This window comes from Oncorhynchus kisutch, linkage group LG20, assembly GCF_002021735.2.
Source record: "Oncorhynchus kisutch isolate 150728-3 linkage group LG20, Okis_V2, whole genome shotgun sequence".
Classification (NCBI taxonomy): domain Eukaryota; kingdom Metazoa; phylum Chordata; class Actinopteri; order Salmoniformes; family Salmonidae; genus Oncorhynchus; species Oncorhynchus kisutch.
Window position 1 is genome coordinate 7,844,445 of NC_034193.2, and position 20,805 is coordinate 7,865,249.

At 42.8% G+C, this 20,805-nt stretch overlaps 2 protein-coding genes across 3 annotated transcripts in view; both read left to right on the forward strand.

Annotated features, from left to right (window-relative positions):
* The first annotated feature begins 6,970 nt into the window (after positions 1-6,970).
* Positions 6,971-16,172, forward strand: cnrip1b (cannabinoid receptor interacting protein 1b). The gene is made up of 3 exons (XM_020453306.2): positions 6,971-7,248; positions 9,212-9,356; positions 14,561-16,172. Exons 1-3 carry the CDS (start codon positions 7,076-7,078, stop codon positions 14,723-14,725), a joined length of 483 nt encoding a protein of 160 aa, XP_020308895.1. The 5' UTR covers positions 6,971-7,075; the 3' UTR covers positions 14,726-16,172.
* Positions 16,173-18,443: 2,271 nt separating this feature from the next.
* Positions 18,444-20,805, forward strand: part of LOC109885783 (calcineurin subunit B type 1) — a 69,488-nt gene continuing 67,126 nt past the window's right edge. Inside the window, exon 1 of one of the 2 annotated variants that reach the window (XM_031799640.1) lies at positions 18,444-18,663. In XM_031799640.1, the coding sequence (XP_031655500.1) occupies positions 18,661-18,663 (3 nt within the window). In that variant the 5' untranslated portion in view covers positions 18,444-18,660. The remainder of the gene's footprint in view (positions 18,664-20,805) is intronic. The other variant, XR_004204502.1, reaches the window with a different exon arrangement.

A 20,805-nucleotide genomic window follows, 5' to 3' on the forward strand; every position in this document is an offset into this window, starting at 1 on the left:
CAACACAGCATGGCAGCAACACATGACAACACAGCATGGTAACAACACAACATGACAAAAACCTGGTAGCAACACATGACAACACAGCATGGCAGCAACACATGACAACACAGCGTGGTAACAACACAACATGACAAAAACCTGGTAGCAACACATGACAACACAGCATGGCAGCAACACAACATGACAAAAACCTGGTAGCAATACATGACAACACAGCGTGGTAACAACACAACATGACAAAAACCTGGTAGCAACACATGACAACACAGCATGGCAGCAACACATGACAACACAGCATGGCAGCAACACATGACAACACAGCATGGCAGCAACACATGACAACACAGCGTGGTAACAACACAACATGACAAAAACCTGGTAGCAACACATGACAACACAGCATGGCAGCAACACATGACAACACAGTGTGGTAACAACACAACATGACAAAAACCTGGTAGCAACACATGACAACACAGCATGGCAGCAACACATGACAACACAGCGTGGTAACAACACAACATGACAAAAACCTGGTAGCAACACATGACAACACAGCATGGTAACAACACAACATGACAAAAACCTGGTAGCAACACATGACAACACAGCATGGTAACAACACAACATGACAACAACATGGTAGCAACACAACATGGTAGAAGCACAACATGGTAGCAACACAACATGGTAGCAGCACAACATGGTAGCAACACAACATGGCAGCAGCACAACATGGTAGCAACACAACATGATAACAACATGGTAGCAACACATGACAACACAGCATGGTAACAACACAACATGACAACAACATGGTAGCAACACAACATGGTAGCAGCACAACATGGTAGCAGCACAACATGACAACACAGCGTGGTAGCAACACATGACAACACAGCATGGCAGCAACACATGACAACACAGCATGGCAGCAACACATGACAACACAGTGTGGTAACAACACAACATGACAAAAACCTGGTAGCAACACATGACAACACAGCATGGCAGCAACACATGACAACACAGCGTGGTAACAACACAACATGACAAAAACCTGGTAGCAACACATGACAACACAGCATGGTAACAACACAACATGACAAAAACCTGGTAGCAACACATGACAACACAGCATGGCAACAACACAACATGACAACAACATGGTAGCAACACAACATGGTAGAAGCACAACATGGTAGCAACACAACATGGTAGCAGCACAACATGGTAGCAACACAACATGGCAGCAGCACAACATGGTAGCAGCACAACATGATAACAACATGGTAGCAACACATGACAACACAGCATGGTAACAACACAACATGACAACAACATGGTAGCAACACAACATGGTAGCAACACAACATGGTAGCAGCACAACATGACAACACAGCGTGGTAGCAACACATGACAACACAGCATGGCAGCAACACAACATGACAACACAGCGTGGTAGCAACACATGACAACACAGCATGGCAGCAACACAACATGACAACACAGCGTGGTAGCAACACATGACAACACAGCATGGCAGCAACACATGACAACACAGCATGGCAGCAACACATGACAACACAGCATGGCAGCAACACAACATGACAACACAGCATGGCAGCAACACAACATGACAACACAGCATGGCAGCAACACATGACAACACAGCATGGCAGCAACACATGACAACACAGCATGGCAGCAACACAACATGACAACACAGCATGGCAGCAACACATGACAACACAGCATGGTAGCAACACATGACAACACAGCATGGTAACAACACAACATGACAACAACATGGTAGCAACACATGACAACACAGCATGGTAACAACACAACATGACAAAAACCTGGTAGCAACACATGACAACACAGCATGGTAACAACACAACATGACAAAAACCTGGTAGCAACACATGACAACACAGCGTGGTAACAACACAACATGACAAAAACCTGGTAGCAACACATGACAACACAGCATGGTAACAACACAACATGACAACAACATGGTAGCAACACATGACAACACAGCATGGTAACAACACAACATGACAAAAACCTGGTAGCAACACATGACAACACAGCATGGCAGCAACACATGACAACACAGCATGGCAGCAACACATGACAACACAGCATGGCAGCAACACATGACAACACAGCATGGCAGCAACACATGACAACACAGCATGGCAGCAACACATGACAACACAGCGTGGTAACAACAAAACATGACAAAAACCTGGTAGCAACACATGACAACACAGCATGGCAGCAACACATGACAACATAGTGTGGTAACAACACAACATGACAAAAACCTGGTAGCAACACATGACAACACAGCATGGCAGCAACACATGACAACACAGCGTGGTAACAACACAACATGACAAAAACCTGGTAGCAACACATGACAACACAGCATGGTAACAACACAACATGACAAAAACCTGGTAGCAACACATGACAACACAGCATGGTAACAACACAACATGACAACAACATGGTAGCAACACAACATGGTAGAAGCACAACATGGTAGCAACACAACATGGTAGCAGCACAACATGGTAGCAACACAACATGGCAGCAGCACAACATGGTAGCAACACAACATGACAACAACATGGTAGCAACACATGACAACACAGCATGGTAACAACACAACATGACAACAACATGGTAGCAACACAACATGGTAGCAGCACAACATGGTAGCAACACAACATGGTAGCAACACAACATGGTAGCAACACAACATGGCAGCAGCACAACATGGTAACAGCACAAAACAGGGTACAAACATTATTGGTCACAGACAACAGCACAAAGGGCAAGAAGGTAGAGACAACAATACATCACGCAAAGCAGCCACAGCTGTCAGTAAGAGTGTCCATGATATCAAGACTGTCTTTGAATGAAGATGAAGATTGCGATAAAACTGTCCAGTTTGAGTGTTTTTTGCAGCTCTGTATTTATAGCCTAAAATAGGCTTATTTATTTGTGTAAAGAGGAAAATGTGAATTTGATTAAATTTGGTTTATTTAGAAAACTCAGGGTGGCTAGGTGACCTAAACTCAGCAAAAAAAGAAATCAGCACCAGTTTTTCCAACACTTTTGATAAACAGGGCAAAATAGAAATATGCCTATAACAGTTGGGATCAGTTTGATCTCCCCCTTTAAATAATGGACAAACTGTGGCTGCCTTCCAAGCAATGGGAACCTCCCCAGAGAGGAGAGACAGGTTAAAAAGTTTGGAGATAGGCTTTCCGATGATAGGGGCAGCAACCTTAAAGAAGAAAGGGTCTAAACCATCTGACCCAGATGTTTTTTGGGGGGGGTCAAGTTTAAGGAGCTCCTTTAGCACCTCGGACTCAGTGACCGCCTGCATGGAGAAACTTTTTAGTGGGTCAGGGGAAAAGAGTGAGGAGCATCGGGGATAGTCACATTAGAACGTGCAGAAAACCCAGGCTTTTACGAGAGCAGAATAACAGGGGGGACCAGGGGACGTATTCATCAAGCCTTTCAGAGTAGGAGTGCTGATCTAGGATCAGGTCCCCTTTGTCCATGTAATCTCATTCACAGTGATCTAAAAGTTCTGATCCGAAATCAGGCTTTGGGGATACGGGCTATTTTAAAAATGTAACCTTTATTTAACCAGGAAGGGATCATTGAGATTTGAAATCTCTTTTTCAAGAGTGTCCTGGCCAAGATAGGCAGCCACAAGTCATTACACAATTACAGACAGACAACTTGAAAAACTACAAGGTTAAAAACGACAAAATCACAAGCTTTGTGGATACCGGCCCTGGTCTGTCACCATGTTCTCACTATCAAATCAAATCAAAGTTTATTTGTCACGTGCGCTGAATACAACAGGTGTAGTAGACCTTACAGTGAAATGCTTACTTACAGGCTCGAACCAATAGTGCAGAGAAAAAAAAGTATGTGTGTGTGTGTGTGTTGGTAAGTAAAGAAATAAAACAACAGTAAAAAGATATTTGAAAATAAGAGTAGCAAGGCTGTTTACAGACACCTGTTAGTCAGGCTGATTGAGGTAGTATGTACATGTAGGTATCGTTAAAGTGACTATGCACATATGATAAACAGAGAGTAGCAGTAGCGTAAAAGAGGGGTTGGCGGGTGGTGGGACACAATGCAAATAGTCCGGGTAACCATTTGGTTACCTATTCAGGAGTCTTATGGCTTGGGGGTAAAAACTATTGAGAAGCCGTTTTGTCCTAGACTTGGCACTCCGGTACCGCTTGCCATGCGGTAGTAGAGAGAACAGTCTATGACTGGGGTGGCTGGGGTCTTTGACAATTTTCAGGGCCTTCCTCTGACACTGGTGTAGAGGTCCTGGATGGCAGACAGCTTTGCCCAACAGGCCAACAGGCCGTGCGCACTACCCTCTGTAGTGCCTTGCTGTCGGAGGCCAAGCAGTTGCCATACCAGGCAGTGATGCAACCGGTCAGGATGCTCTCTATGTTGCAGCTGTAGAACCTTTTGAGGATCTCAGGACCCATGCCAAATCTTTTTAGTTTCCTGGGGTGGAATAGGCTTTGTCGTGCCCTCCTTACGACTGTCTTGGTGTGTTTGGACCATTCTAGTTTGTTGATGATGTGGACACCAAGGAATTTGAAGCTCTCAACCTGCTCCACTACAGCCCCGTCGATGAGAATGGGGACGTGCTCGGTGCTCCTTTTCCTGTAGCCCACAATCATCTCCTTAGTCTTGGTTACGTTGAGGGATATGTTGTTATTCTGGCACCACCCGGCCAGGTCTCTGACCTTCTCCCTATAGGCTGTCTCGTCTTTGTCGGTGATCAGGCCTACCACTTGTGTCGTCAGCAAGCTGAAAATGATGGTGTTGGAGTCGTGAGTGAACAGGGAGTACAGGAGGGGACTGAGCATGCACCCCTGGGGAGCTCCAGTGTTGAGGATCAGCGTGGCAGATGTGTTGCTACCTACCCTCACCACCTGGGGGCGGCCGTCAGGAAGTCCAGGATCCAGTTGCAGAGGGAGGTGTTTAATCCCAGGTTCCTTAGCTTAGTGATGAGCTTTGAGGGAACTAGCGTGGGAGACAGTGTTTAAACCCTTTGCAATGAAGATCTGTGAAGTTATTTGGATTTTTACAAATTATCTTTGAAAGACAGTGTCCTGAAAAAGGGACATTTCTTTTTTTGCTGAGTTTAGGTCACCTAGCCACCCTGAGTTTTCTAAATAAACCAAATTTAATCAAATTCACATTTTCCTCTTTACACAAATAAATAAGCCTATTTTAGGCTATAAATACATAGCTTGGACTATAAATACATGACGTTACTGCTTCGTTTCCCCTGGCCAGAGGGGTTCAGAGTGCATAGGCTTCTCTAGGCTCTCTGCAGCTGTGGTTGTATTCATTAGGCTACAGTTGATCAGACTGAAGCGCAGATTAATTGTGCACGAGTTGACAAACCATGAAGCGAATCAAAAGTGTTAGGGAAAATGCCAGCTCACCCTTCTGTACCATAGATGGAAATAAATCTTCACATAATGCTACAAATCAAGAAACATATGCTACAAATGATAAACGTAACATATGCTACAAATGATAAACGTAACATATGCTACAAATGATAAACGTAACATATGATACAAATGATAAACGTAACATATGCTACAAATGATAAACGTAACATATGATACAAATGATAAACGTAACATATGCTACAAATGATAAACGTAACATATGCTACAAATTATAAACGTAACATATGCTACAAATGATAAACACAACGTATGCTACAAATGAAGAAACTAAATCAATGGCCAAACACTACTGTACCTCAGAGCATGGGAGAAGACTTGGGGGGGGGGGGGTATTGTATATCACTTGGACACCTATATGTATGTCTTATATAATAGATAGGCTGGCCAAGAGAACTCAGCAGAAAAGCGCATACTGATCTAAACCAGATGTTCCTTGAATGTATTTGTGTCTAAGAGAGTCCAATGCTGGCTGGGTACAGAAAAGGTCTCCCCTGCGCAGGTCACTATTGAATAAAGCCTGGGTGAATGATTAGCAGTTTTATCGACGACAAGAGCAGATTTTTCAACACTAGTCTTTTCTTTTGTCCACTCTGGTCTCCCAGGGCCTGGCTGTCCTCTAGTCCACTCTGATTTCCCAAGGCCTGGCTGTCCTCTAGTCCACTCTGATTTCCCAAGGCTTGGCTGTCCTCTAGTCCACTCTGGTTTCCCAGGGCCTGGCTGTCCTCTAGTCCACTCTGGTCTCCCAAGGCCTGGTTGTCCTCTAGTCCACTCTGGTCTCCCAGGGCCTGGCTGTCCTCTAGTCCACTTTGGTTTCCCAGGGCCTGGCTGTCCTCTAGTCCACTCTGGTCTCCCAAGGCCTGGTTGTCCTCTAGTCCACTCTGGTCTCCCAAGGCCTGACTGTCCTCTAGTCCACACTGGTCTCCCAAGGCCTGGCTGTCCTCTAGTGCACTCTGGTCTCCCAGGGCCTGGCTGTCCTCTAGTCCACTCTGGTTTCCCAGGGCCTGGCTGTCCTCTAGTCCACTCTGGTTTTCCAGGGCCTGGTTGTCCTCTAGTCCACTCTGGTTTTCCAGGGCCTGGTTGTCCTCTAGTCCACTCTGGTTTCCCAGGGCCTGGCTGTCCTCTAGTCCACTCTGGTTTCCCAGGGCCTGGCTGTCCTCTAGTCCACTCTGGTCTCCCAGGGCCTGGCTGTCCTCTAGTCCACTATAACAAAATGCAGATTTATTTTTTCTCTACAAGGCGTTATTGTTTAGAACGAATCTTTTATCTTTGTCTCGTTAGATTGCATGTATAGGAGGATTATGTGTGTGTACATGGGATTACGCGCTAGGGCAGTGAAAATTACTTTAGGCTCTGCCTCCTGCCGTGAGTTTTGACATTGTAAACCCGTGCTTTCACGTCACAACAATATTCTACATCAATCGTTCTGTTGGAATTCAGCGTGCAGCTGCGGCTTCACATCTGCGCTTCTCTGTTGTTCACTCAGGTAGGATTGGATTTGAGCACAAACGCATACCTCAACAAGAATGGCTATCGCAATCGTCAAGATCGGAATTTCATTGAAAATGCTACCAAATAACAGTGCCGTGTTCTTCAAATCGGACGGTGGGAGATTTGGCCAAACCAGGACGATTAAATTGCTAACGGGGTCAAAGTACAAGATTGAAGTGGTTGTCAAACCTGGGGCTGCAGAGGCAACGTAAGTATGGTTGGGGTGAAATGTTTACAGGCGCTCGCGCAGCAGGCAATATACTGTCTATCCAATTCAATAGGTAAAATTGTGACAATTTCTCTGTTGAGGAAAACAATATTCTGTCACTGTCCATCACTGCCTGTTTATGTTTTTGCTCCGTTTTTATTATACTAACTCAGTGTTTCATAGTGTGAATAATATGATTCGGCACATTGTCTTGGCAAAGATCACAACCCGTGGATATTATGTCGCTGCTTTAATCTAATTAAATGCATAGGTTAATTAAATTGGTCATTGAGAACATTGATAGGACACACGCCGTAGGAGGTTGTGATTCGATGTTGGAGTTATGTGAGAGAGTGCGCGGTAAGAGTTCCCACTAACGTTAGATGTTCAAACTGCAGTCTAAATTGGCAAGGCCTATATCATAGACTACAAATGTATAAGAACAAGAATACGTTTTTGGACTTAATTTAAGGTAAGGGTTAAGCAGTTTGGTTAAGGTTAGGGTTTGGTTTAGGTTTGTGTCCGGAAGGTGCAGGGAGACAGAAGTCGCTGCCAGATTGTGTCAAATCCACTACCGATTCAATTCTAATTTGATTTGTCACATGCCGAATACGTGTAACGTTAAGACTTCACCAAGACATGCTTTACTTACGAGCCATTTCCCAACAATGCAGAGTTAAAGTCAGACAATGTGGCTAAACAAATTTTCTGTAATAGTAACACAATAACATAACAATAACAAGGCAATATACAATGAGTACCAGTACCGAGTCAATGTGCAGGGGTACGACGTAAGTTAGTTAATTGAATTAACATGTACATGTATGTAGGGGTGAAAGTTACTCGGCCATCAAGATAGATAATAAACAGATTAGCAGCCGTATGTGTGTGTTGGAGTGTCAGTGTAGTATGTGTGAGTGTGTGGGTATTGATTGAGTCAGTACAACAACAAAAAGTGGGTTATACGCAAATAGTCCAGGTGGCCATTTGATTAACTGTTCAGCAGTCTTATGGCTTGGAGGTAGAAGCTGTTTATGAGCCTTTTGGTCAAATACCTGCCGTGTGGTACCGCTTGCCTCGCGGTAGCAGAGAACAATATATGACTTGGGTGGCTTGAGTTTGACCATTTTTTAGGGCGTTCCTTGCTACCCTCTTTAGCGCCTTACGGTCAGATGCCAAGCAGTTGCCATACCAAGCGGTGATGCGGCCAGTCAAGATGCTTTCAATGGTTCAGCTGTAGTTTTTGAGGATCTAAGGGCCCATGCCATATCTTTTCAGCCTCTTGAAGGGGGGATATGTGTTCTCCTGCCCTCTACACAACTGGGTTGGTGTGTTTGGAGTGGACCATGATACAGTAGGTCCTTAGTGATGTGGACACCTAGGGACTGGAATCTCTCGACCCGCTCCACTACAGCCCCATCGATGTGGGGCGTGCTCGGCCATCCGTTTCCGGTAGACCCCGATCAGCTCCTTTATCTTGCAGATGTTGAAGTAGAGGTTGTTGTCCTGGCCTCCAGCATGTGTGACATTAGGCTTCCAGCATGTTTGACAGAGACCAGCATGGTTGAAGGCTACCTAGTTTGTTGTGCATTTTCTACAGTAGTAGGATAAACATGCACTCAAATGTGTTTCTGTATTTGTTTATTCATTCCTGTCTTTGTAATTTATCATTCCATTTATTCTGGAATGATAAATTACACTGATCTATCTTTGACCTCTCTATCCACACCCCTTCATCCATCCGTTCCTTTGACTGATTCATCTACAAATAATAATGAGTAGTTACTTATGATGCAAGGTGATTTGTAGGTCAGTCATTCGACAGTCTCCTGCGCTGTCGGCTACAATGTAACAACCACAGTATCACCAATCCCCCCCCCCCCCCCCCCAACCCCTGCCCCAGTCAAGCGGTCACCAAAGTATTGTCTGTGATGTAACTGTTATGGTCCTGTCCTGTCCTCAGCACTATGAGTGTAGGCGGAGTCATCTTCCCCTTGGAGCAGAAGTCTAGAGACCCCCAGTCTGTAGTCTACACTGGCGTCTACAACACAGAGGGCATGACTCACACCAAGAGTGGAGACAGACAAGCTGTACAGATCAGCTTGCAGGTAATAAAGGCAAATTATGACATGACGACGTGTGTCGTCTTCCTGGGATTACAGACATAAAGTACTTTTACATATATTTTTTTTAATGAACAAGTAGACGAAACAACTGACCCTTCGCTAAGCTCCGCCCGCCTTGGTTACTGTTGCAACCTCGAACAACATTTTCCCAGAAAGGACAATTCATCATTCAACTACTGGCGAAATTCCCTCACAAAGATCTCAAATTGTGTTTCTAATACACAATGAAATGAAACACAGACCTTCCCTTGCTAATAAGGAAACTCTTGGGTGTGTTGTGGTGGACTGTCATTACAATTACTTCACGGGAACCTAGTAAAAAATAAGTTTATAGTGTAGGTAGCCACTGAATGGCTCTCAATTCACCATGCCTGCATATAGTCAAAGCTATAACCACTTTGGAGATAATTAGTGCTCTCAAATCGTATCCTGATGTCAACAGCAGATGGAAGTTGTATTCATTTTAGCTAACTAAAATACATTTTGAGAAAACAAGTTATATTAAGTGGCTAGCTAGCTAGCGTTAGCAACGTTTGATGGCCAATGAGACTGAGAGTTAAGCAGTTTAGCTTGCAAACAATGTAACACAAGTATAATTTGGGATTAGAGAACTTCTCTAACAGGCTCAGGAATCACAGTAGCAACTACTCCTGTTAGCAAGTACAGTAGAAAATAATTGAACAAACGGTTAAATTATTTAGCCATTTAAACATTTACTTTTGGAAGAAAACTCTGTTTTGCTTTAGCCCTCACTGGCTTTCATGCGATTGAATTGTGAGATTGTTATCCATTGGAGCGCTGTGATTGGTTGCCCAAAATTATGGGGCGGGGCTTAGCGATGGGTCAATTAACAAATAGACAAAACAATTAACAAACAGACAAAACTATTAACTTGTAAACAAAACAAATAACTAGTAGACACGTTAATTCAGAGCAGTTCACCAGTCCCATTACAAATACCTTAACTTCAATGACTAGCTTGGGCATTTATTTGCTTAAATCACTGAACACAAAATCCGTTTATTAGAGCTAAACCAGATTTTTGCTCATTTGCATAGTTAATTGTTTAATTTCAGCATTCACTTCCTGCATTTTAAAATACAAATGTTCATTTCCTGCACTAATGTGTTATCATTTACACACTGTGTCAAAATGTTTAGTTTGTCTTAGTATGCCTCTATACTGGGAGGCTCATGCACATCCCCGATACTGTATGTCAATATCTGTTCTATGGATGGGTGTGGGTGTAAGTGTGTCTGTGCATATGAATGGGAGTGTGCGGGAGGGTGAATATGACTTATGTGTAGGAGGCCCGGGAGAGAATGGATGTGTGGATGCATAGGTTATATGTTGTTCTGCATGTGAATGAAGGAGAATGGACGAGTAAGTCCATCGATGTATGAATTGGGTGTAAATGTGTCTGAGAATAAAGGGAGCTTCAAGCCCTATAAAGGCATAGTACTTCACAGTACAAAGAATTATTAGCTTTGTGTTTTTTTGTGTGTTCTCTGTTAAATGTTTGCCCAGTCTACACGTTCACATATTTTATATGTGTAATGTACACAATAACTATGTATTCATACTATGACCATTATCCATGGGATGTCCACCGTCCTCATAAGACATAAGCCTGCATCAGGTTTTTAAACATTTAATTAGATTGTCAGCAGATGTGGGTTTTCCTGCAAGAGCTACACTTCAAAAAAGGAGAAATAGAATATTTAAAGAGGAACTGGGTTGGAGAGGCCTATGCTGCCACCTACTGTAGTAACAACAGAGGTGTAGGCGTCCTGATAAATAAGAACACACCCTTTTCCCTTTATATACCAGCACACGGACCAAGAAGGATATGTTCAAATTTTTGATTGTTCCTTAAATAGGGATAAAAACCACATTGACTCCATTGTATATCCCCCGCAGGGGTAAACCTTGTGTTTTTTTTTTGATAGAATTCAAGCTATATTAGATCAAACCCAGACAATAATTTTTTTTTTAGCTGGTGACCTAAATCAAGCATTTAGCAAGTTAGTCAGACATAGCAATAAAAAAAGGGGAATTCAAGGAGCCTCCAAAGAGACTGAACAATATAATCTCTACAAATATTTTCCACGACATCTGGAGATTATTATTCCCAATGACAAAAGACTTACCTCTTTTTTTACAGACCCATACGTTTAATCAATTGCGACAATAAAATAACAAAACCCATAAGCAACAGAATGGTAAAAGTCTTACCAGTCTTGTTACATAATAATCAAACTAGGTTTATTAAAAATAGACACTTACAAAACAAATACAAAAACATGTTTCAGTGTAATACAATACGCTAAAGTACAAGATGGTAGATTTATCAATAATTGCTGCTGATGCTGAAAAGGCTATCGACCGGCTTGAGTGGCCTTTTTTATTTATCTTTGGAAGCATTTAACTTTCCAGCTGAAATAATACATTTTATAAAAAATAATAAATAAATATCCTAAAGCAAAAATATACACAAACAATACACTATCCAGTGAAATAGCTTTAGAAAAGGGCACGAGACAAGGATGTCATCTCTCCCCCCTCCTGTTTGCATTTGGCAATTGAACCACTAGCAGAAAGAAATAGACAGGACCCAAATGTAACCGGTATCAGTATTGGTAAACATGAATATAAAATAAACGTATTTGCAGACGATATCCTGATATAATAAACTAATATTGAAAACGCAATGTCCACCTTATTAAAAATATTTTCGGAATACTCTAAAATCGCAGGATATAAAATGAACGTGGGGAAAAAAACAAAACAATGGCAATGGGAAAAAGAATAACTCATGATCCACAGCAATCTTTTAAGTGGACCACAACAAATATGAAATATTTAGGATGCTTAATAAGTGACAACAAAGAAATATATAAAGATGACTTTATCCCATTACTCAACAATATGAAAGCAGACCTAATTAAATGGAACAATCTCCCCATACAGGTAGAATAAACCTCTTTAGAATGGCATGTCTCCCATTTAGAATGGCATGACTCCCATTTAGAATGGCATGGCTCCCATTTAGAATGGCATGGCTCCCATTTAGAATGGCATGGCTCCCATTTAGAATGGCATGGCTCCCATTTAGAATGGCATGTCTCCCATTTAGAATGGCATGGCTCCCATTTAGAATGGCATGGCTCCCATTTAGAATGGCATGGGTCCAATTTAGAATGGCATGGCTCCCATTTAGAATGGCATGACTCCCATTTAGAATGGCATGTCTCCCATTTAGAATGGCATGGCTCCCATTTATTTTCGGTAATACCAATTACCTCAGCGAAGACATTCTTTAAAAAAGTATATTCGGCCATAACAGACTTCATATGGGCAAATACAATTCATAGAATAAATTGGAAATATGTCCCTAAATCTGAGGGTGGTTTTAACCTTCCAGATTTGGAATTGTGTCAACTCGCCACCCAAGGCTTTTACTTGCGATATATTGTTAAATGCACTAGAGGAACAATGGGTCATTTAGCTTTTCAGAATCCACCGATAAATTGACCCCACATGGAAAACTAAATGCATAGAAACCGTAATTGACATGGTAATAGGAAATGTAATTATTTCCATGACAAGTTGTCCATTGTTTATGTCTATGTATGTTTTTGTTTATTGTAAAAAAATAAATAAAAAAGACCTTACATAAAACATTACAAAAAATTATTAAAAAATATGCCTCTAGTAAAAAAAAAAAGTATCCTCTTTGACTGTTATTCCATTTGTTACTAGAGGGCGATTGGACGATTTGTTGGGGTCTGTACTCCCGAAGTTGTTGACAGTTTTTTTTTGCTTGCCAGCATCTTAGCAGCCAATGGCTAGGAGTTTCTTCCTGGTGATAAAAACGGATGATTGACATCGTTTTTTAGAGTCATTACTGTATGATTTAATGTTACAAATTAAACCTGGCAAAACAATTCATGATAATTAAATGCTGACCCCGTAAACAATTCATTTAGACCCTGCGTTAATTTGAAACAGGCGTTGATTTGCTGAAATGTGGGCCGTTGCCCGCCTATTAAAAGGGGCAGGTGGCTATTTGAGACTTCATTTCTGTATATCTACATCATATAGCCTGGTCCCAGATCTGTTTGATATCTGTATCATATAGCCTGGTCCCAGATCTGTATCATCTAGCCTGGTCCCAGATCTGTATCATCTAGCCTGGTCCCAGATCTGTATCATATAGCCTGGTCCCAGATCTGTATCATATAGCCTGGTCCCAGATCTGTTTGATATCTGTATCATATAGCCTGGTCCCAGATCTGTATCATATAGCCTGGTCCCAGATCTGTTTAATATCTGTATCATATAGCCTGGTCCCAGATCTGTATCATCTAGCCTGGTCCCAGATCTGTATCATATAGCCTGGTCCCAGATCTGTATCATCTAGCCTGGTCCCGGATCTGTATCATCTAGCCTGGTCCCAGATCTTTTTGATATCTGTATCATATAGCCTGGTCCCAGATCTGTTTAATGTCTGTATCATATAGCCTGGTCCCAGATCTGTTTAATATCTGTATCATATAGCCTGGTCCCAGATCGGCTTGTGTGGTATAGCCAACTCCTAAGGGCGTCGTCATGCCATGACCATAGGTGTTGGGGCAAGACAGCACAAACAGATCTGGAAACCAGGCTATGCATGATCCATACGAACACATTCACAACAATCCCTATAGCCCATTACGCATGTAGGATATTCATTGTCAGGCGTCAACTGTTCATGATGCAAATTATGAGGAAAGCTCTGAAGCGTCTGTTTATTATTATTACTATTATTATTTGTCTTTTCTTACTAGACATGACTTTGCTTATAGCTAGCTACTTTATTGAGTAGAAATGTACTAACTGTGACTGTGATAAGTGGTTCTCTCACCTAGTTACCTTAAGATGAATGGACTAAATGACTAACATGTCAATGTCAATGTATTATTTTTAGGGCTGTCACACCTTCTTTAACCTTAATGTCAACTTGTTTTGACATTACATTATTTATTTTTTGCTGTATAGATGATGTATTTTGGGATGTTTTAAGTGTATTTTGAGTTCTTTCAGACAATCGCAAAAAAAATAAAAAATGTGTGCACTTAAAATGACAAAACGTTATCTTGAGTTAACTGATTAACTCTGACAGACCTAAATATTTTCCCTCGCAGTTCACAGAGGTGGGCTCTTTTGAAGTGGTGTGGCAGGTGAAGTACTACAACTACAACAAGAGGGACCACTGCCAGGGAGGCAACAGTTTCAACAGCATCGAGTACGAGTGCAAGCCCAACGAGACACGCAGCCTGATGTGGGTCAACAAGGAGCTGTTCGTCTGATGGACCAACCAACACAGACAGCATCAGGGTTGTGTTCATTAGGCACCAAAACAGAAGTTAACGTAGTGAAACTGGGCGTTACAATTTTTATTTTTTTTACCTTTACCAGATTTGTACCTTGCCAGCTCGGGGGTTTGAACTTGCAACCTTCTGGTTACTAGTCCAACGCTCTAACCACTACCTGAAATGACAAAAGCTGAAGAACATACGCACATCTAGGTACTTTCCGCAGGTGCTGGAGTTGTAGGCAAACTCATGGAAAACAGAAAGGAAAACGCCTCACCTGAAATTAGCCAATGAAAATACCTGTTACAGTTTTCCGTTTCAAAATGTTTTGCTACGGTGTTCCCTATTGAACACGACCCTGATGTCACTGAAATGAGAGATGGATGACAATCAGCTGCTGTGTGTTTCAGCTGTAGCCAGCGTGTAAACCCCTCAAAGTGGATCATTTGCTGACTACTCGTGAAACTGTTAACCCAAACATCTTTTCCTCAGAGTCTGTTGTGGCATAATGTTCACCCTCGGGTGTATTCTGTTCCATGGAGGGCTTGTATGTGTGTGTTATCTATTTATATGTATGAAGGCAGTGTGTTAATATGGATGTGTGTGTGTGTGTGTGTGTGTGTGTGTGTGTGTGTGTGTGTGTGTGTGTGTGTGTGTGTGTGTGTGTGTGTGTGTGTGTGTGTGTGTGTGTGTGTGTGTGTGTGTGTGTGTGTGTGTGTGTTATAGTACTGTAATGAGCAGTCTGTGTGTTTATTTATTTATTTAAAAATTGTTTTAGCTTTTTTTGTTCAATTAAAATGTTGTCCCATGTGTCGTTTTCCCATGTGTTGACAGAGTACAAGTAGTATAGGACATCTGTAGAAGTGAGTGTTTACATTTTACAAGATTTTACTAAATATTTTCACTAATTAAATCATTAAAATTATCTTATTTTTGAATTGGGCTGATTTTGACTAATCAAAAATCGATGTTAGCCAGCACTTGTGTATCATATTTCTCTAACAAGATGTTAGCCAGCACTTGTGTATCATATTTCTCTAACAAGATGTTAGCCAGCACTTGTGTATCATATTTCTCTCTTTATTTTTGTCAAATTAAACGTTTTATTATATTAGTTGGGAAAACACTATCAATACTGAACAACAATATATACGCAACATGTAAAATGTGAGATAGATTTGGGCCAAACTGTAACTCAGCAAAATCTTTGAAATTGTTGCAATGTTGAATTTATTTTGTTGTTCAGTATATATATTTTTTAAACAATATAACTTACTATGAGATATGTAGTGAAAATGCAACAAAATGTTGTTTAATTATCAGAGCACTGTGCAATGTTACGACATCTTTAATAGATTGTGGATATGTTGTTAATCTAATTCCTGGTAGTTTTAACATTTTGTGGAGGTATTTGTAAATATAGTAAATATATTTGGGAAGACATTTGTGTGCTTTTTTTTGGGTCATTTGAATGCTAGGAAACAACAAGTAAGTCTTAGGTTATTACTATGTAATTACTATTTTCCCATGTAATTTCTTAATACCTGGACATTTCTATACCCTAGAATATAGTATAGTTCAACCCAGTTAATTGTGGTTTTGGGTCAGTTGCATCTTATTTTTTATTTAAAAAATATTTAAAAAAATCTTAGGTTTATAGTCTAAGAAAACATGAAAGAAGCGTGCTATTTATCCATCCGTAGCATTCTGGTATGACGTCGGGGACTTGCATGCCTTGGAAATGAAGCATGAAAACATTCTGCTGTGATGAATCTTGCATGCAAATGCACTCTTTAAGTAGGTTGCGTAATAATGTTGTGGTCCTCTGTGGCTTGCAACACCAGGATTGTGTGTTTGATTCCCACTGGGACCACCCATACAAAGAATACATGCGGCAGGCTAGTGGTTAGAGTGTAGGGACGGCAGGTAGGCTAGTGGTTAGAGTGTAGGGACGGCAGGTAGCCTAGTGGTTAGAGTGTAGGGGTGGCAGGCAGCCTAGTGGTTAGAGTGTAGGGACGGCAGGTAGCCTAGTGGTTAGAGTGTAGGGGCGGCAGGCAGCCTAGTGGTTAGAGTGTAGGGACGGCAGGTAGCGTAGTGGTTAGAGTGTAGCGACGGCAGGTAGCCTAGTGGTTAGAGTGTAGGGACGGCAGGTAGCCTAGTGGTTAGAGTGTAGGGGCGGCAGGTAGCCTAGAGGTTAGAGTGTAGGGATGGCAGGTAGCCTAGTGGTTAGAGTGTTGGGACGGCAGGTAGCCTAGTGGTTAGAGTGTAGGGACGGCAGGAAGCCTAGAGGTTAGAGTGTAGGGACGGCAGGTAGCCTAGTGGTTAGAGTGTAGGGACGGCAGGTAGCCTAGTGGTTAGAGTGTAGGGACGGCAGGAAGCCTAGTGGTTAGTGTAGGGGCGGCAAGAAGCCTAGTGGTTAGAGTGTAGGGATGGCAGGTAGCCTAGTTGTTAGAGTGTAGGGACGGCAGGTAGCCTAGTGGTTAGCGCGTTGGGCCAGTAACCGAAAGGTTGTTAGATCAAATCCCCGAGTTGACAAGATAAAAATCTGTCTTTCTGCCCCTGAACAAGGCAGTTAACCCGTTGTTCCCCGGTAGGCCGTCATTGTAAATAAGAATTTGTTCTTAACTGACTTGCCTGGTTAAATACATGCGTGACACCTTACTTAGCTTTACTGTTGGCTATGTGAGATTAGGCAGGATTTGTATTTTTAACATCTATTTAATTAGGCAAGTCAGTTAAGAACAAATTCTTATTTTCAATGACGGCCTAGAACAGTGGGTTAAGATTTGTACCTTGTCAGCTCGGGGGTTTGAACTTGCAACCTTCTGGTTACTAGTCCAACGCTCTAACCACTAGGCTACCCTGCTGCCCCAATACACTGCCTACCGCTGCCAAACCCGGGCGATGCTGGGCCAATTGTGTGGCCACCCAATGGAATGGGACTCCCAATTACAGCCAGATGTGATACAGCCTGGATTCGAACCAGGGACTGTAGTGACGCCTCTTGCACTGAGATGCAGTGCCTTAGATCGCTGTGCCACTCACAAGGATATGTGAGAACTTTAGGGGTCAATGCTGGATGATAAAGCCCATAGGACCCCCTGTCCCTAACGAAAGGGATGGGGGGGACTGGACACGACCTCCACAGGGCCCTTACGACCTCCACAGGGCCCTTATGGCTCCTGTCAAAACATTGTGGTAGCCCAACAGTAGGTCTGGACAATGGGGATATTCTTGCATGCACTGCACAGTTTCCACCACTGAGTGGTGCACTTGTGCAAACAGACATTGGATGAGAAAAAAATGGACCTGAGTTCCCCGGATGTACTGTAATTCTAGTATTTTACGAGTTTCCCACGTGTTATGAACGCAACATTAATCCACAACATGGCGTTGAGGATGTGCTGAGATCTTCAAAATAAAAGTGATCTGTTTCACATAGCACTGAAGGGAGAGGAGTGTGCATGCGAGCTGTCCTTCCATTGTGCCCTTGAACATTGGCAGAACCCACTCTCTTTTTCTATTTGGGGTAGGCTACATTGGAAGACTGGCAGTGGCTAGACCCAAAGCATGAATTGCAGTCTTTCCTTGTCCATATACTGCTCTAAAGTAAGGAAACAAATAAGTCATGTTGAACTTTCCCTTTAAAACATATGGACTTTTATTTAGAAATGCAGGCTGCTTGCTGGCTCCTCTCATCCCCCTCCACACCTACCTTGTCCCTCCTCCTCGTTACTGACCCGCCCTGCGGGTTTCCCTGTGCCACTGCGGTGAAACCAACTGTAAAAGAGGATCTGGTTAAAAAAGTAAACAACAACCTGAATATCACGAGCGCCGTGTTTTGTAATTGCGAGACCCCCAGTTTATATAGTTTTTTTTCTTTTCGTTCACATCTCCGGGTCAACCTATTTCATCATCCAACCGGCAAAATGGTAAGCAAACGGCCGCGACTCTTATTGTTACCCACCAAACGACAGAGAAACGCCACAGTAAATATGGTCAAATGTCTGCAGGTAGAGGGACTATAGTCTACGTTTTTTTTGACAGTTTGTTGTGTTATTACCGTGTTATATGTGTCGCAGAGTGAGACGAAACCATACCGCCCTCCCTCGCAAGGGAAGAGGAAACGCTTTCCGTGCCAATTTCGCCTCTGTTTATTGGGCAGTGCTATGGCCGAGATATGCCCTTCCCAGTCGTAACCCTGTCTACGCTGTAAATCCAGCGATATGTTGTTATCCTAAAGTAGATTCAAGTCAACACTCTCTATCATAACATGTTGAGGGAAAAAAACATATTGTGCGACACTAGGAGATTTGACATGTTCTGCTTTCATGTTGTTTCCTCTGACCGTGAGTGAATGGCTATCTTGACCGATCTGTAGCCTACCCTAATTTGCTGTAATCTGCTTTATAAATAAGATTACATGGTGTGTACGTTGCATTTAGGACTAGACATAAACAAATCAAGGAGAGGGGATGAGAAAAGACCGAAGCATGTAGCCTTGGTGTTGCAACACTCAATAACCCCCTTTCATTTCGTCTCGCTACAGTGTGATTTAGTTCTGATCAAGATTACAAGGTAGCTACTGTCGCGCTCTCGAGCTCTAGCAACTTTATTTAACCTTTATTTAACTAAGAAACACATTCTTATTTACAATGACGCCCTACCAAAAGGAAAAAAGGCCTCCTGCGGGAACGGGGGCTGGGATGAAAAATAAAAACATAGGACGAAAGACACATCTTGACAAGAGAGACAACACGACAATAGGAGAGACCTAAAACAACAGCATAGCATGGCAGTAACACACGACAACACAGCACGGTAGCAACACAACATGACAACAACATGGCAGCAGCACAACATGGACACCTGCTCGTCCAACATCTCATTCCAAAACCATGGGCATTAATATGTTGTTGGTCCCCCCTTTGCTGCTATAACAGCCTCCACTCTTCTGCGAAGGCTTTCCACTAGATGTTGGAACATTGCTGAGGGGACTTGCTTCCATTCAGCCTCGAGCATTAGTGAGGTCGGGCACTGATGTTGGGCGATAAGGCCTGGCTCGCAGTCTCTGTTCAAATTCATCCCAAAGGTGTTTGATGGGGTTGAGGTCAGGGCTCTGTGCAGGCCAGTCAAGTTCTTCCACACAGATCTCAACAAACCCTTTCTGTATGGACCTCGCTTTGTGCACGGTGACATTGTCATGCTGAAACAGGAAAAGGCTTTCCCCAAACTGTTGCCACAGAGTTGGAAGCACAGGATCATCTAGAATGTCATTGTATGCTGTAACATTACGATTTCCCTTCACTGGAACTAAGGGGCCCAAACCATGAAAAACAGCCCCAGACCATTATTCCTCCTCCATAAAACTTTACAGTTGGCACTATGCATTGGGGCAGGTAGCGTTCTCCTAGCATCCGTCAAACCCAGATTTGTCCGTTGGACTGCCAGATGGTGAAGTGTGATTCATCACTCCAGAGAACGCCTTTCCACTGCTCCAGAGTCCAATGGCGGCGAGCTTTACACCACTCCAGCCAACGCTTGGCATTGTGAATGGTGATCTTAGGCTTGTTTGCGGCCGCTCGGCCATGGAAACCCATTTCATGAAGCTCGAGACGAACAGTTATTGTGCTGACGTTGCTTCCAGAGGCAGTTTGGAACTCGGTAGTGAGTGTTGTAACTGAGGACAGGTGATTTTTACGCACTACGCGCTTCAGTACTCAGTGGTCCCATTCTGTGAGCATGTGTGGCCTACCACTTCGCGGCTGAGCCGTTGTTGCTCCTAGATGTTTCCACTTCACAATAACAGCCCTTATAGTTGACCGGAGCAGCTCTAGCAGGGCAGAGTTTGATTAACTGACTTGTTGCCACATTGAAAGTCACTGAGCTCTTCAGTAAGCCCATTCTGTGGCCAAAGTTTGTCTATGGAGATTGCATGGCTGTGTGCTCCATTTTATACACCTGTCAGCAACGGGTGTGGCTGAAATAGCCGAATCCACTAATTTGAAAGGGTGTCCTCATACTTTTGTATATATAGTGTAGATCATTTTAGGCTAGCCAACAGGCTACCCCAT